The sequence below is a fragment of the Pelmatolapia mariae genome, linkage group LG15, assembly GCF_036321145.2.
Source record: "Pelmatolapia mariae isolate MD_Pm_ZW linkage group LG15, Pm_UMD_F_2, whole genome shotgun sequence".
Classification (NCBI taxonomy): Eukaryota; Metazoa; Chordata; class Actinopteri; order Cichliformes; family Cichlidae; genus Pelmatolapia; species Pelmatolapia mariae.
Genome location: NC_086240.1, coordinates 28,390,922 through 28,407,220, shown reverse-complemented (window position 1 = coordinate 28,407,220; position 16,299 = coordinate 28,390,922). Strand labels below are relative to the sequence as shown.

Below are 16,299 nucleotides of genomic sequence, written 5' to 3'. Positions count from 1 at the left end.
GGTAGATCATAACATCCTATTAGTGAGGCTTGAACACACAGTTGGCATTGGAGATTGGTTTAAGTCATACCTTTCTAATAGGTCCTTCTCGATCAATTTTGGCCCTTATTTCTCCTCTGCTGCACCTATGTCCTGCGGCGTGCCTCAAGGATCTGTCCTTGGCCCCCTGCTCTTCTCGCTGTATATGCTCCCCTTAGGAGCGCAATCTTTGAGAAGTATAACATTTCACATCATTGTTATGCCGACGACATACAGATCTATTTCGAATTAACCGATGATCCCGCTATGTCTTTGCACGGCTTTCGCGAGTGCATGTGCGAGGTCAAAAGTTGGCTCGCAGGTAACTCTCTTATTCTAAATGACAGGAAAACTGAAATTATCATGTTTGACAATAGTATCCCCCGTGGCCAACTCCGTGACGCCCTCGGTTCCTTTAATAGTTTCCTCACCGACACTGTTAGTGACCTGGGTGTATTTTTGGATAGCTCTTTTAAATTTGACAAACAAGTGTCTTCTGTTGTTAAATCTTGCTTCCATCAATTGCGTCTTATTAGCAAGGCCAGACATTATGTTCCGCATAGGGACCTGGAAAAGCTTATCCACGCCTTCGTGACATCTAGGTTGGATTATTGCAACTCCCTTTACTTTGGTCTTAACTCTACTCTTCTCCATAGACTGCAAATTGTCCAGAATGCGGCTGCTCATCTCCTTACTGGTAGTGGGCGGCGTGTCTCTATTACCCCTGTCCTTGCTGATCTGCATTGGCTTCCCGTTAACTATCGCATTCAATTCAAAATCCTGCTGCTCACTTTCCGAATTATTAACAATATAGCGCCAAGCTACCTCATTGAGCTACTTAGATTATACACTCTTACTAGAGCACTAAGATCATCTTCCCAGTCACTCTTGGTACTGCCGAGATCCTGGCTGAAGACTAGAGGTGACCGCGCGTTTGCCTTGGCTGCACCCGATCTATGGAATAACCTCCCCATCGCTATACGCGAGTCTGATTCCATTCAATCCTTCAAATCGCGGTTAAAAACCCACTTATTTAGCCTCGCCTTTTCTACCAGTTAACACTTGCTTGTTAGTTAGCTTAATGCTTATTCTTATCTTCGGTTTATTCTTAATTACTTTTAATCATTTTTAAAATTTATGACTGTTTTATCCTTTACATTTATTGCTCTTTTATGCTTTTATATGCATTTCTTTTGCTTTTGTGTTTTAATGCCATTTAACCTGCTAGCATGTTTTGGTACCTTGCCATAGCCCTCATCCTTCCCTGTTACTTCATCTTACCCTCTTGCATGTTAAGCACTTTGGTACACCACTGGTTTTTAAATGTGCTATATAAATAAAGTTTGTTGTTGTTGTTGTTGTTAAGGACTTTTTAAACTCTACGAGTGTAGATACTTAAGGAATAAAGTTTGTGCGAAATTTACTCTGTTGTCTCTGCGTTTGGTTCTGCACTTGCGTCTGCAGTTACATACAGGCTTCCAGGCCCTTTTGACAGTCAGAGGTTGTTTGGTTTCCCCGATGTATAAATCATGGCAATCCTCCTGCTACTTAACAGCATACACTATATAGCTTTGTTTCTGTTTTGACCAATTTTTGGTGCAGCGTGTTTTACAGTTTAAAAGCCAAAGAGACGTGGTGCTAAGAGTCTCAACTGTTCCGATACTCCTGATACAATCTCCTGGCCACTCTGCCTGTCAGGATGGTGTTCGCTCTGTGTTGTAGTGGCCCGATGACACCCAGTTTGTGCTCCAGTGAATGATGAGAGTAAGACCTTAAATTCTGAACAGTGTGTGTGTAGGTTTACGGTTCACATCAACTTTTAAATGTCCCCCATTACTGATGGAAATCTCACAGTTTAAGAAGGCTAACCTGCCACTTTGCATCTCCCTGGTGAATGTGTTGGGCCACCAAGTACCAGGAGGATTGCCATGATTTATACATCAGGGAAACCAAACAACCTAAAGAGGTAAAGCGGATGGCGCAACACAGAAGAGCTCATCAGGCCAGGACTCAGCAGTCTATTCATACCTACAGGCCAGTGGACACTCTTTCAATAATGAGGATGTACACATCCTGGACAGGGAGGGAGCGGGGAGTCAAGGAGGCCATTTATGTGAAAAGGGAAAGACCATCTCTGAATCAAGGAGGCGGCCTAAGGGTACATTTTTCACCATCTTACAATGCTGTGAGTTCAGCCATTCCCCAACTCTCTGTGAATGGTACTCATGGCCATTTATCAGTGGTTGTTGATCAAGGGTCTTGACAATTTGCATATTAATGATCAAGAAATTGAGCCAGTTGTACTAGTTTCAGTCATTATACAAATGTACTGTTTACAAGGTCGTTTCTCCCACTGAAAACATGCAGATGAACAGAATCCACCTTTTGGGATTTTCTTACCTGGATGATTGAGCATGCATCAGGACGTGATGCACTGAGTGTTTCATCTCCACTCTCTATGTGAAAATTGACCTCTCTGCATTTAATCATTAGGTATTATTAATCTCTGGCTCTCTTCCACAGTGTGTCTTTTGTCCCATCTTCCTCCCATAACCCCCCACCGCTCACAGCAGATGGCTGTGTACCTGAGCTTGGTTCTGCTGGAGGTTTCTTCCTGTTAAACAGGGAGTTTTTCCTTCTCACTGTCAAAAAGCGCTTGCTCAAGCGGGGTCATATAATTGTTGGGTTTTTTTCTGTTTTCTTTTTATTATTGAAGCGTTTTTAACTTGAGGAAACTGTTGTGATTTGGTGATATAAATATAAAATTGAATTGAATTAAATGAAACAATGTATCTGGTTCTGTTAGCGTGATCACTCTACAGGAGATGGATTACCCAAAAGTTGTTCTGGATTCAGGAATTTCTGGAAGGATTATTTATAGATGTGAGATAAAACTGAGTGTTTGGTCTTCATAAATGCATGATAACAGCTTGCTAATTGTTGTGAGCAGTTAAGAGCTTCTGGCTTTTTTTTGCTGAACTAAAATTAACCTAACTGCTAAATTCTCTTATTGTTTCTTCAGCCTGTAACATGAGCTGATCCTTTCTGTGTAAAGCAGTCTGTGCTCCGCGGAGGAGGAAAAAAAGACCATAAAAAGTCCTAAAACACAAATCTGACCTCAGGCTCAGATACTCTGACTCCTCCATTGAACGGGACCAGAACCTCGTTTAAAGGCGTTACTGTCTCTTAATGGCAGCTGCTGTGTGTTGTGATGACCTCACAAAGTTCAGCACCTGTGTGGGTTCCAAGGTGCCTCAGAATGCGGACCAGGTTCTTACTGTGTGACATATTGCTGGGATCATTCTGATTACAAGTACACCAGAGTTATACTTTACGGAGAGAATACTTTTGTCAGGGTCTTACTGTAAATAAACGCACTGCTTATATTCAGAGCTCCGCACCTGAGTCCACTCTATCCTCAACCGTGACAGAATACTCCAGCCAGCCATGGACTCAGCGGACGCCACCAACACCACCACCTAGGCGAGAACACACATTACCGGTTCCGGAGAAGTTTGACAGGGGCCTGACTAAGAGTCTGATGCAATGTTCATTAATCTTCAGACAACAGACACAAGCTTATGGCTCAGATTGTGCTAAGATTACTCTTATGGTGGAATTAATGACTGGCCGGGCGCTGCAGTGGGCACAAGCTGTATTGAATGTTCAGCCAAATATCTCCTATCAAGATTTTCTAACCAAAGTCCGCTGTGTGTTTGATAAGGGGTCTGACCTGGATGGTGCAGCTAATCGTTTGTTTACCCTGAAGCAGGGACGTAAGAGTGTGGCAGATTTCTCCATAGATATTTGGATCCTGGCCGAGGAGACGGGCTGGGCGGAGAACGCACTCCGGGGAGCCTTCCTGAACTGCCTAAATGAAGATATCAAGCGTGAGTTAGCCACTAAAGAGCTACCCAAGACTCTAAATGCCTTAATTAATATGTGTATTCAGCTTGATGACCACATGAGAGAATTTGGGAGACGGGCAGGAGAGGGACGGCGACCGGCAGGGGGCGCTAGTGCACCAATCAGAATGCCTTCTTCTCAGTGGAGAGAAGAAGAGGAGGAACCAGTGGAGGATGAGGAACAACCTATGCAGCTGGGTCGGGCCCGATTTAGTGCTCCCCACCGGAGGAGAAGACAGGGCACGGGTGAGTGCTTTGTGTGTAGGAAACGAGGACACTGGGCCGATACATGCCCAAAGCGAGTAAAAGAATCCGCCCGTCAGTAGCAGTGGGAATACTGACGGGTGCCACTGCTAACACTGTCCCCCATCTCAGTTGCCCAGCCAAATTGATTTTTCGTTCCCTCACTCACCTGTGTAGCGCGCTGATTGACTCTGGAGCTGAGCAGAGCTTTTTGGACGAATCGCTAGCTCGTGAATTAGGCTTACCCATTGTTCCTCTCCCCGAGCCTCTCCAAGTTTCTGCTCTTGATGGCAGCCCGCTGACTACTGTTACTCATCGCACACTGACCATCACACTCACTCTCTCTGGCAATCACTCAGAGCAGCTCAGCCTGTTTCTTTTTAAATCTCCTGAGGCTCTGTTAGTGCTAGGCTATCCTTGGCTGCAGCAACATAACCCACAGCTTGACTGGGCGAAGGGCCGTATTTCTGGGTGGAGCAGTCAGTGTCATGCTCTGTGTTTACGCTCCGCCACTCTGGGTGCGGCAGTTGCTAACTCTGCGGAGCCCGTTACCTCTCCTGATTTGTCAGGAGTCCCGCCTGAGTATCACGACTTGGCCCAGGTTTTCAGCAATGACAAAGCCTCCTCGCTTCCGCCCCACCGGCCGTACGATTGTGATTCCCGAACTGATTTGATTCCCAGTGCCCCCTTACCCACCAATCGGCTTTTAAACATCTCCAAGCCCAAGCGGGAGTCGATGGAATGGTACTTTAATGATTCTTTGGCGGCCGTGCATTGACTTCCGGGGTTTGAATAAGATCACAGTTAAAACAAGTATCCCTTGCCCCTGCTTGCGTCCACCTTTGAGCTCCTTCAGGGCGCCACAATCTTTTCCATACTGGACCTCCGCAATGCTTACCACCTGGTGTGGATTCATGAGGGTGATCAAAGGAAGACGGCGTTTAACACTCACCTTGGGCACTTTGAATACCTGGTGATGCCCTTTGGGCTCACCAATGCCCCTGCCGTTTTCCAGGCCATGATTAATGATGTGTTGCGGGATCTCATTAACCACTGTGTCTTTGTCTACCTAGATGGCATTCTCGTGTTTTCCCGGAACCAGGCGGAACATGTGAAGCATCTGAGGCTCGTGCTGCAGCACCTGTTGGAGAATCGTCTGTTTGTGAAGGCTGAAAAATGTGAGCTTCATGTTCCGACTGTGTCTTTCCTTGGATTTATTGTGGAGCAGGGGCGGCAGCGTGCGGATCCAGCTAAGGTCAAGGTGGTGGTTGAGTGGCCAGAACCTAAGAGCCGCAAAGAGTTGCAAAAGTTCCTGGGGTTTGCTAACTTTTACAGGCGCTTCATTCGCAACTTCAGCAAGATAGCCTTACCTTTGACTAACCTCACCTCTCCCAAGTTGCAGTTTCAGTGGTCTCCAGGCGCCCAGCAGGCCTTCACACAACTCAAGGACCTGTTTTCGTCAGCACCGGTGCTGGTGCAGGCTGATCTCGACCGTCCACATGCAGCACTGACGTCCCGAAGTGGACGCTTCAGATTCCGGGGTGGGGGCCGTCCTCTCGCAGCAGGTGGAAGGTAAAATGCACCCATGCGCCTTTTTCTCCCGCTGGTTGTCATCCACAGAACGGAATTATGACGTTGGAGACCGGGAGCTACTCACAGTGAAACTGGCCCTGGAGGAATGGCGACATTGGCTGGAAGGGAGCAAGTACCCGGTGGTGGTGTGGACTGACCACAAGAACTTGGCCTACCTCCAAGCTGCAAAGCGCCTCAACACTCGACAAACTAGGTGGGCCCTGTTCTTCACTCGCTTTAACCTCACCATCACATACAGACCTGGATCTTGCAATGCCAAAGCGGATGCGCTGTCACGCCAGTTTGCGCCTGAGTCGGGGGGCGATGAGAGGGACATGCCCATCCTGCCTCCCTCGTGTTTTGTTGGTGCTTTGACCTGGGAGATCGAGAGGATCATGCGAGACGCTCAGTGGCAGGAGGGCGACCCTGGTACGGGCCCGGAGGGCAAGCTGTTTGTTCTAGCGTCGGTCCGCAGTAAGGTGCTCCAGTGGGCCCACACCACACGTTTTGCCTGCCATCCGGGTAAGAACCGCACTATTTCCTTCCTGCGACGGTTGTTTTGGTGGCCCACTCTGTTGCAGGATGCTGGGGAGTACGTGGCGGCTTGTCCTGTGTGTGCTAAAAACAAGACGCCGAACTCACTGCCCGCTGCCCTCCTACGTCCATTGCCGGTACCCAAGCATCCCTGGTCGCACATTGCTCTGGACTTTGTCACAGGACTGCCTCCGTCCTCAGGTAACACTGTTATACTCACGATTGTTGACCGGTTTTCCAAGGCTGCCCACTTTATAGCCCTACCTCAGCTTCCTTCTGCCCTGGAGACGGCTCGGCTACTCACCCAGCACGTTTTCCGGCTCCACGGCATCCCTCGGGACGTCATCTCTGACCGGGGTCCCCAGTTCACTTCCCGGATGTGGAAGGAGTTCTGTGCTGAGCTGGGGGTCCAGGTTAGTCTGTCATCAGGATTCCATCCTCAAACCAATGGTCAGACAGAACGGGCTAATTAGGAGCTGGAAGCAATGCTGCGTTGTGTCATCTCGTCCAACCAGTCGACTTGGAGCAAGCATCTCGCATGGGTGGAATATGCTCACAATTCCAGCACATCAGCAGCCACCAGAGTATCCCCGTTCGAGGCCTCCTTGGGCTCAACCCCCGCTGCTTTCCGTCACTGAGGGGGAATTGGCTGTCCCGTCGGTCCAGCTCCACATGCAGCACTGATGGAGGGCGTGGGGTGCCGCCTGGGAGGCCCTCCTGAGGACAGCGGACCAAAACAAAAGACTGGCCGATCACCGCCGCGCCCCGAATCCTGACTACCAGGTGGGCCAGCAGGTATGGCTCTCAACCAAACACATTTCACTCAGAACTGAATCAAAGAAGCTTGCTCCCCAGTTCATTGGGCCTTTTTCCATCCAAGCTGTGTTGAATCCTGTGACGGTTCGGTTGAGCCTACCTCGTAACATGGGAACTCATAATGTTTTTCATGTCTCCCAGGTGAGACCTGTTCGGACCAGCCCGTTGTTCCACGCCCCCGGGCCCCTGCCACCCGCCTGGATTATCGACGGTGCCCCGGCATACTCCATCACCCACATTATGGATGCCAGGCGCCGCGGTATGGGGCTTTCAGTTTTTGGTGGATTGGGATGGGTATGGTCTGGAAGAGCGTTCCTGGGTGCCGCAGTCCGCAATTCTCGATGATGCCATGGTGAGAGAATTCCGCCGCCAGCACCCTGACAAGTTTGGTGGGTCACCGGGAGGCTGCCGTTAGAGGGGGGGTACTGTCGGGGTTGGACGGTGCCCCGACCAGTCGACCTGCCTGTGTGTATATGCGTGTGTGTGTTTTCCTCTCTCGCTCTGTTTCCCTCCGGCTCCGCTGCAGTGTTTACAGAAGTCGTGTAGCAACGAGGGACCTCCGACCCGGAAGTGCTGTTGCCCGGAGCTGCCTCACCTGCAACCGATTCTTCACCAGCTGCTGCCAATCATCCACCATCTTGGGCAGGGCTATTTAATGGTGTGACTGAGCGACAGACAGCGCTGAAGTATTGCACTAAGCCCAGTAGTGTTACGAGCCGCTCGTGTTGCTCAGTGTTGTCTGCTCTTTTTGGTTATTCATTACTATTGTCTGTGTGCAACTAGGAACTGGGACGGAGGATTCACGAGCACAAGGAAACACTTGGAGGAGAGACGGGCACTCACTACCACGCACGTTCTGAGCACGGGAAGGAGGACGCACCAACTATTATTATTGCACATTCTAACTATTGTCAACCTTTATCCACTGTAAATAAACACACTGCTTATATTCAGAGCTCCGCACCTGAGTCCACTCAATCCTCAACCGTGACAACTTTCTGAAGTCTTATTGTCGGTGATACCACCACACCGAGCAAAGATCATAATTCACACACACTAACGTCTCTCCTTCACATTCATAAGCATGAGTCTGACAGAATACGATCATGCAAAAGAAACTAGCCAGTGGTTACTACAGAGAGGATAAAGATAAGGCCTGTGGACCAGAACTAGGACCTACAGGGTCCAGTCTGGCTGATGGTTTAAATAAATAATTGTGGATGTTTCACAGCGCAGCAGGTATCAGGGCTGTGTACAGGTAAGGCAGAGGACTGACGCTCAGACAGGACCTGCTGTGACGGTTCTGCAATCATGGTTCTGTGTAACAGCTCTGCATTAACAATTCTGCAGTGATGCTTCTGCTCTTACAGTTCTGCTGTAACCGTTTTGCAGTAACCATTCTGCAGTATTGGTTCTGCTGTAATAGTTCTACTATAACAGCTCTGCTGTGATGCTTCTACTGCTACAGTTCTGCAATAACAGCTCTGCTGTGCCGGTTCTGCAGTGATGGCTCTGCTGTAATGGCTCTGCTGTGACGGTTCTGCAGTAACGGCTCTGTAGTAACGGTTCTGCTGTAACAGCTCTGTAGTAACGGTTCTGCTGTGACGGTTCTACTGAAACGGTTCTGCAATAACGGCTCTGCTATAACAGCTTTGCTGTAACAGCTCTGCAGTAATGCTTCTGCTGTGACGGTTCTGCTGTAACGGTTCTGCTGTAACCGCTCTGCAGGAACGGTTCTGCTGTGATGGTTCTGCTGTAACCATTCTGCTGTAACCGCTCTGCAGGAACGGCTCTGCTGTGACGGCTCTGCTGTGACAGTTCTGCAATAACGGCTCTCCAGTAATGGTTCTGCTGTCATGGTTCAGCTCAGTAGAAGTGTTTAAGTTCGCATTGATTTGTTTCAGGGTTGTTGTTATGGTTGTTGCTATGGTGATTAGCACTCTGCTCTTTGGCCTGTGGGCGGAGCTGCTACACCCGGTGCCGCACAGACTCACTGTGGGTAGTACTGGTTGACCCAGGACAACAGGTAGCTGCAGTCATCGTTGTCCAGCCCTGCAGTGGTGAGCTAAGTGAGGCGGGCCGAGAACTCCTGATGGTACAGGCTGGCGCAGAGGTTCATTATGTCCATGTGGGGAGGGTAGCAGTTCTTCACCCTCCTCACCACCATCAGCAGGTCTTCCTTCACACATCTTCCCACTCGACACACCTGGACAGGTTCATCAAACAGGAAGTAGGGTAAAAACTCTCATCAAACCCCGTATTAACATTAATCGACTGTCCCAACCAAAACTAGAAGGGGGACTAATCCTGCCCAATATAGAGTATTAAAGCATACTTCTGAAAGGGCTAGATTAGGCAAACATTGGGCAGAGAAAAACAAGATAAATTGGATTTTAATAGAACAAGAGCTTGCATCTCCATTCACACCAATTGATATTTTATCACAAAAAGTAAATAAAGAGGGTAAGACGAAAAATCCTATTTTGAAATTTTCGAAAATGGTATGGTTGGAGATGCATAAGAAATATAAACTTGTGCCATATGTACAAAAGTGGTATAATCCCAAAAAAAAAAATTGGTAAGCAGACTGTTTTTTGGGCACAATGGCTAAGAAGTGACCTATTTGAGGGGGGTGTTTTATATTAAAAATAAGTTTTGTTTGGAGGGTTATCGCCATTTTTGGAAGTATTTGCAAATAAGAAACTGTTTAAAAGGAGGAATTACAATAACACACGAAAGTAGCCCGATAAAGAATTTCATGCTGTCACCCCCATTACTGTGCAAAGCTGTCAAATGGTATAATATTTGCCCATGGATTAAAAATAATATAAATAAGAGCCTGAAAAAAATAGGATCTAGGGTGTACAATGGATGAAGGTACATGGGATTCTATACTGTCAAACAATGGATTATACATTAAGGAAGCCAGGGGGAAATTTATTCAGTAAAAAATTCTTAATAGATATTATTATACTCCTTCAAGGTTGTATAGAATGGGTGTTGGTAGAGAGGACTTGTGTTGGAAATGCCAACAAGCCAGAGGTACTTTGATACATGCCCCTTGGGAATGCCCGCTGGGTTTTTTCAGTTTGGAACACTGTATTGAATTATATGCAGGGATGGACACTGTAACTTGCCCAAATCACCTAAATTATGTCTACTAGGAGGTGCCACAATTAAATAAACACCAGTTTAGAGTGTTAAGCACTGCATTGGTAACATGTGCCCGTGTCATTTTGGAATACTGGAAGGACACCCATACTCAAATGCTTAAAATGTGGAAAGAAAGAATGATTGGGAACTTTACTTGCGAAAAGATGTTGGGAAGGTAAGATCATGTGACGGAAGCTTCGGTGGAACAATGGGACAATTTCTGCACCTACATGTCTCCCTGCTTTTTGGTTTGTTTTTTTTGTTTGCTTTTTTCTTGTTCTCTTTTGGGTTTTTTTTTTTTGCTTCTTGTTTTTGGTTGTTGTATTTTTGTATTTTTTGTTATAAAATGCAAAATCTAATAAATACTTGAATTATTAAAAAAAAAAAAAAAACCTCTCATCCAGCTCAAACTGAACACCAGCAGAGCTCCTCCCACACCTCCTCCCAGGTGACTAACCTGTCTCTTCATAGGTGAGGAGAGCCGGTCGGTTCCTCCAAGGTGTCTTCGGCAGCCTCCTTTATTCGGCCCTCCACCATGTTCTGGAGCAGTATGTTGTGGATGCTGAGACATTTCTGAGGACGCCATCTTGGGATTCACTCCTCCTGACAGTCTCTCCAGCGCCAGTCCTGCGCCTCCTGCTGCTGGATGGACGCCATGGCACTCCTCAGGACCTCCAGCTCCCCCGCAGAGGAGGAGGGGGAGGAGGGGGTGAAGGTGTCATTGATGGCCATCCACAGCATAGGTTGCAGAGCCTCGAAGTCTTTGTGCAGCTCGTCCTGCTCTTCCTCATTGACCAAGTCATGGCTGAACAGGTCCTCCTCCCTCTCTATCAGCCTTGTGCTCGACTCCTCCAGCTGCTCCTCCTGCTCCACTTGCACGTGCTTGACCTCATCCCCTGAAGAAAACAGAAAGCATCAGAAGCAAAAAACCACAGGAGCTAAATCCATCAACAGTCCTGCTAGCTCTCATTCTTCATGTGAACCAAACACCTGCAGTTCCTCTGACGTCCAGCAGAAACAGCAGTGAGTCAGCCCCATAGACTCCCATGTTAAAACTTCACAGCACAAATAAACATGTTTACAGCCTGATAAACAAACAGTTTGGTCTTCTCCTTCATTGCACATGAATGGGGTGGTGGGGTCTTTATACTTCACCTGTTTATTAGGGGCGTGGCGTATTTTCACTGACACAGGAGGCTATAGCTGGTAGCTAGCTACCTTCACCTGAACTGGACTTCTGGACTGTGTTTGTCCTGTTGGAGCCTTTTGAACCATTTTTAATGAGATCATGTGACCAATCGTATAGTTGTTGTGAGGTTACTGTACTAATAGACTGTCCGAGAAGGCAGAGCTCTGGTGAAAATATTGTGATTGGATGTCACTGAGCACTAATTAGCAGGCACCATCGTCAGTAAGATGCTCCCATTCAGTCTATGCTAACCTAGCTACCATTAGCGTCCACATGTTGCCATTTTTGGAAACAAAAACTAACATAGAGAAAATCCTCAAACTGAGTCTTCATGAAAGCTACCAGTGGGTGACGTGACTGTTGGTCACCTGGTTCTAGCAGGTCTTCTGCAGGTCTCACCTTCATTGTTGTTGTGCAGTTTGTGGTTCTTCCAGATCTTTGAGGAGATCTTCAGTCTTGGCAGTTTGCTCCGGGCTCCTTCTCCTTCTCTTCTCTCCTCTCCTCAGCTTAGAGCTCACAAAACTATTTCAACAACTGCAAAACAGCTAAAACAGCAACGATTAAAGAGCAGGAAAACGGAAAAAGATGTAAACCCAAAGCACGGCTCGTTCACCTGACGGCACACAACACAGACACGCCATTGGTGCTGAAAGCCAAAATCTCAAAAATTCTGAAACTGCAGGTTTCATCACTTTCCGACTAAAATTCACTTAACGAGCAGCGAAAGAAGATCAAAACTGGGCTTCACATTTGATAAAAATTGTCATTAATTCCCTCTTACTTTGGCTGTTATTTCCTGCACAGCTCTCTCTCTCTCTCTCTCTCTCTCCCTCTCTCTGTGTACTCAGTTTACCATCAAAAATATCTGTTTTCTGCATTATTTGCTGCTTATTATGCACCAGTCTACCGTTGTGTTCAGTGCTGTCGGCCTCCAACATGAAAGCCTCATTTCTGCTGTTCAATGCTGAAGAAATTTAAACTCTTACAAATGATTGCTTAGCTGTCTCTCTAATCAGACCTCTGTAACTTTGCTCTGCTTCACTTCAGCAGCATCAGGTAATGTTTATATATTTTCATGGTTTTCTTCTGTTTTTGATCTACTGCAGAATATTTTTAAGGCGGTTATCTGCTATAAAAAGCCAGGCCAGGAAAATCTCCTTCATGTTTTTATCCCCAGTTACTTTGGCACAAAGGCATCTGCTGTGATGCTACATAGATATAAGTACTGTAATAGATAATGATGATGAAATGGTCACAAACACCAAGCCCTGCTGCAGACAGTGAATACAGTGTAAGCTGACAGGCTCGGGGTCACTGCAGAGGGCTCACAGATTTTCCAGCTAAACATGAGCGGCAGCATGAAATACTGATATGAACACCAGAGTGAAATTCGCTGCTGCACCGTAAATCTGAGTTTTTTTGAACGGAGTTTGGTGCGGACTCTGCACTTCCCCAGCAGAGCACCACCTGCAGTCTGAAGGTCTACCGCTGTAGCTCTGATGGAAACACTTCAAACAGCCCGATCAATCAGATCAATGAGTCCGCGTATCGATCACCAGCACACACACACACACACACACACACAAACGTCAAACCGACGACAGGGACTCCGCAGCTCCTTACCTCTAATCTCCTCACCGGCCGCTCTGTGTCTGAAGGAGCAGCGGGAGAGGGCAGGGCGCGTGAGCAGCAGGAGCAGGAGGTGTAACTGCTGAGTCTAACCTGAGGAAGAAAACACAGCTGAGCTCACCTTTACTCCTCTGATGACTCATTACGAGCTGAAAGCACCTCAGCGTGGGCAGGACGACGATCCGATCAACCGGGACCAGGACTGGATGCAGCTGTGAGCAGGTGATGTCTGAATCCTCCTCACATCATCCTGAAAGAACACTATCAGTTTCAGTTCAGAAAAGCTGCATCATCATCAACACTTACACTCAAGGACACACACAAAGAGACACACACAGATTGTGTCAGTGTGTGTGTCTCTCTGCGTGTGTCTGTGAGTTTGAGTGCTTGTCATAGACCGTACTCCCCCTGGAGAGAGCTCCAACAGCCAAGGGTGGGGGTGTTGAAGGATCAGCGGGCAGCCAGTCCCACACACACAGATGTAGAAAACCTGCCTGTTCCCCTCCTCACTGGTCCGTGTTTAAAATGGCTTGCTGGTGTATCTGAGTAAATGAGCTATCTCTTCTTCGCATAACTGGTAAAGTTCATGGTTTCCTGGCACAGACTTCTAAGTGCAGCCATTCCACGACTTTAATGTTAGCTGCTTTATGTACCACAAACTGTGGTGAAGCAAGTCAATACAACAGAAAAGCTCCGACAATACTTTGTCTCTTCTTTCCACTTACAGTGACGTCTCCACCGTCTGTGTGTCGAAATAAAACAAGGCCTCTGTTATACTTGTCACACGACCCTGCAGTGCCCTGAGTGTTTTGTCATCGCACAGCGACCACGAGGATGCCTGCCTGTGTTTTTGTGACCATGTGGACTCACTCACAGAGAACTGCACCCCAGGAGCAGACTTCATCTGTCGGTGTCTGCAACAGACGGTCAAGATTTCTGACCACTTCTTGCACAATTTTCGGCTGCTATCGTCTCCACAGCGAATCATCTGTCTCCACATCACTCTGTTCCTAACATCCTCCCCAACACACCAGCCCTCTGCATGTCCTCCTTCACTAGATCCATGAATCTTCCCTAAGGTCCTCTTTTCATCCTCCCTGGCAGCTTCAACATCCTTTGTCAAAAATACAAGCCTGCACACGTCCAAACACCTGAGCTTTAGCGAACCCGTCCCTCTGAAAAACTCTTTCTAATCTGTCCGTTCTGGTCAGTCCCAGAGCTGAAGATGTTAAATCAACAGTTAAACCTGACTGAGGGAAAGTTTGCTATGACTCAGCCTGAACTAAATATATTTTCTCACTAATCCCGAGTTCTCTTATTCAACACATATGAGCTGTGAGATCAAATTAAGCAAAAAAGTTCTAATTAATAATCTGTAAAACTGCAGCCAGGAACTCTGTAATGCAACAAAAAGTGATTTTCATAGTTTTCATTTTGTCAAGGTTGTTGCTGCTTTGCGCCTTTAGTGACCTACCTGTAGAGTTCATTGATTTGCTACACAGACTCAGTGAGTGTTTGAACGTGTGTAGATTGGAAAATGTTAAATTTATTTTGTTAGCTGCAGAACAGCTGTTTACAGCTGTTTACTGTTTACTGTTTGCACCTGTTCCATTTGTTCCACGAGATCAGATGATCAAACTGCAACTCAACAAACTTGTCTAGACTTGTCTCTAAAAACTAAATGGTACTTCAGAGTTTTTACCACAGAAAGCCTATAAATCACAAACTGCGTGCTGCAGTATTATGGGCTGGATCTGCTTTTAGTTAGCTGTAGGCAAACCTGCTTGCATTCAAACCACATATTACTTCTTTACTTATATAATGAGTCAGTCAAGGAGGCTAGATCCTCTTATTTCAATAATCTTATAAATCGTCATAAAAATAATTCAAGAGCTCTATTTGATACCATAAACAGTATTGTTTCTCCTCCAACTCAGCATGCTGTGTTACTTTCTAATGTAGATTGCAATACTGTCCTCAATGATTTTGTAAATAAGGTGATGGACTTGAGATCCAAAATTTCCTCAAGTGCCACCCCTTATGAAGATACCCCTTATTGTCTTGGGTCATTTGCTTCCTTTTCTCCAATCACACTTAATGACTTAATTACAGTATTAGGTAAAATGAAATCCTCATCATGCTCTGTAGATATATTACCTCCCTCTGTCCTGTCTGGGTCTATCACCAGCATTGGTTCCACTTTACTATCCATCATCAACAGTTCACTGAGGTAAGGCTGTGTTCCATCTTATTTTAAACATGCAGAATTAACGCCGCCAGTGTTGGGGAGTAACGGAATACATGTACCGCCGTTACGTATTTAAAATACAAAATATGAGTAACTGTATTCTGTTACAGTTACCGTTTAAAAAGGTGGTATTCAGAATACAGTTACTTTGCTGAAATAAAGGGATTACACGGCGATATTTTCCTGTTTCATATGTTCGAGTGGAAAAGTACGAGCTGTCACCGACCAGAAGCGGGAGATGGACGCATGTAAATATAATAATAACCACTGCAGCCAAAAAGAGTGCCTGACGAGCCCAGTTGTAAGTAAGCTATTAAGACTCGACTGTACACTTTTTTCGTGCTTTCCTCTGAAACAATAAGTTCCGTTGAAGCAGCCTTTCAACGCCGCTCTCTGTCTCTTGCTAGCAAAGTTGACCCAGACAACAAAGTAAAGCTAGTTTTCGGCTACGAGCCCAACACGGAACCCGACGTATTAGCCAGAAGTCCCTTTACTATGGTTCGGAGCCGCGGACCTGTTTTATATACGCCTGAAACAGTTTTCTATACGAGATCGCTGCAAAAAGTGCAGCCTTACCTAATGTCCACCCTACTGTTACTCATTTTGTATTAAGATTTAAAAATCTAGTTGGTATTGGTATGGGGAGTAGCCTTCAGTAAAAGTAATAATTCACACAGCAATAGTACATTCATGTAGTTGTAAAAAGCATGATAATATAATAGGTAATCCAAAGTATTCAGAATACGTTACTCTCATTGAGTAACGTAACGGAATACGTTGCAAAATACATTTTGGGGTATGTATTCTGTATCTGTAGTGGAATACATTTTAAAAGTAACCTTCCCAACACTGAACGCCGCTTATAAAAAAAAAAACAGAATTTAGATCCTAGCTCCACTAGTAATTATCGACTTATTTCAAAATTGCCATTTTTAAGTAAATTACTAGAGAAAATTGTTGAAAATAAGTTCAGGTCCCTATTATGTAAATTA

General features: G+C 46.2%; 1 protein-coding gene across 1 annotated transcript in view; it reads right to left on the bottom strand.

The window, feature by feature from the left end:
* The window catches only part of LOC134642742 (tumor necrosis factor alpha-induced protein 2-like), a 47,998-nt gene that overhangs the window by 27,799 nt on the left and 3,900 nt on the right, over positions 1-16,299 (bottom strand). The window contains 3 exon segments of the mRNA XM_065471974.1: positions 9,095-9,294; positions 9,424-9,434; positions 10,724-11,137. Coding sequence (XP_065328046.1) covers positions 9,095-9,294; positions 9,424-9,434; positions 10,724-11,137 — 625 coding nt within the window.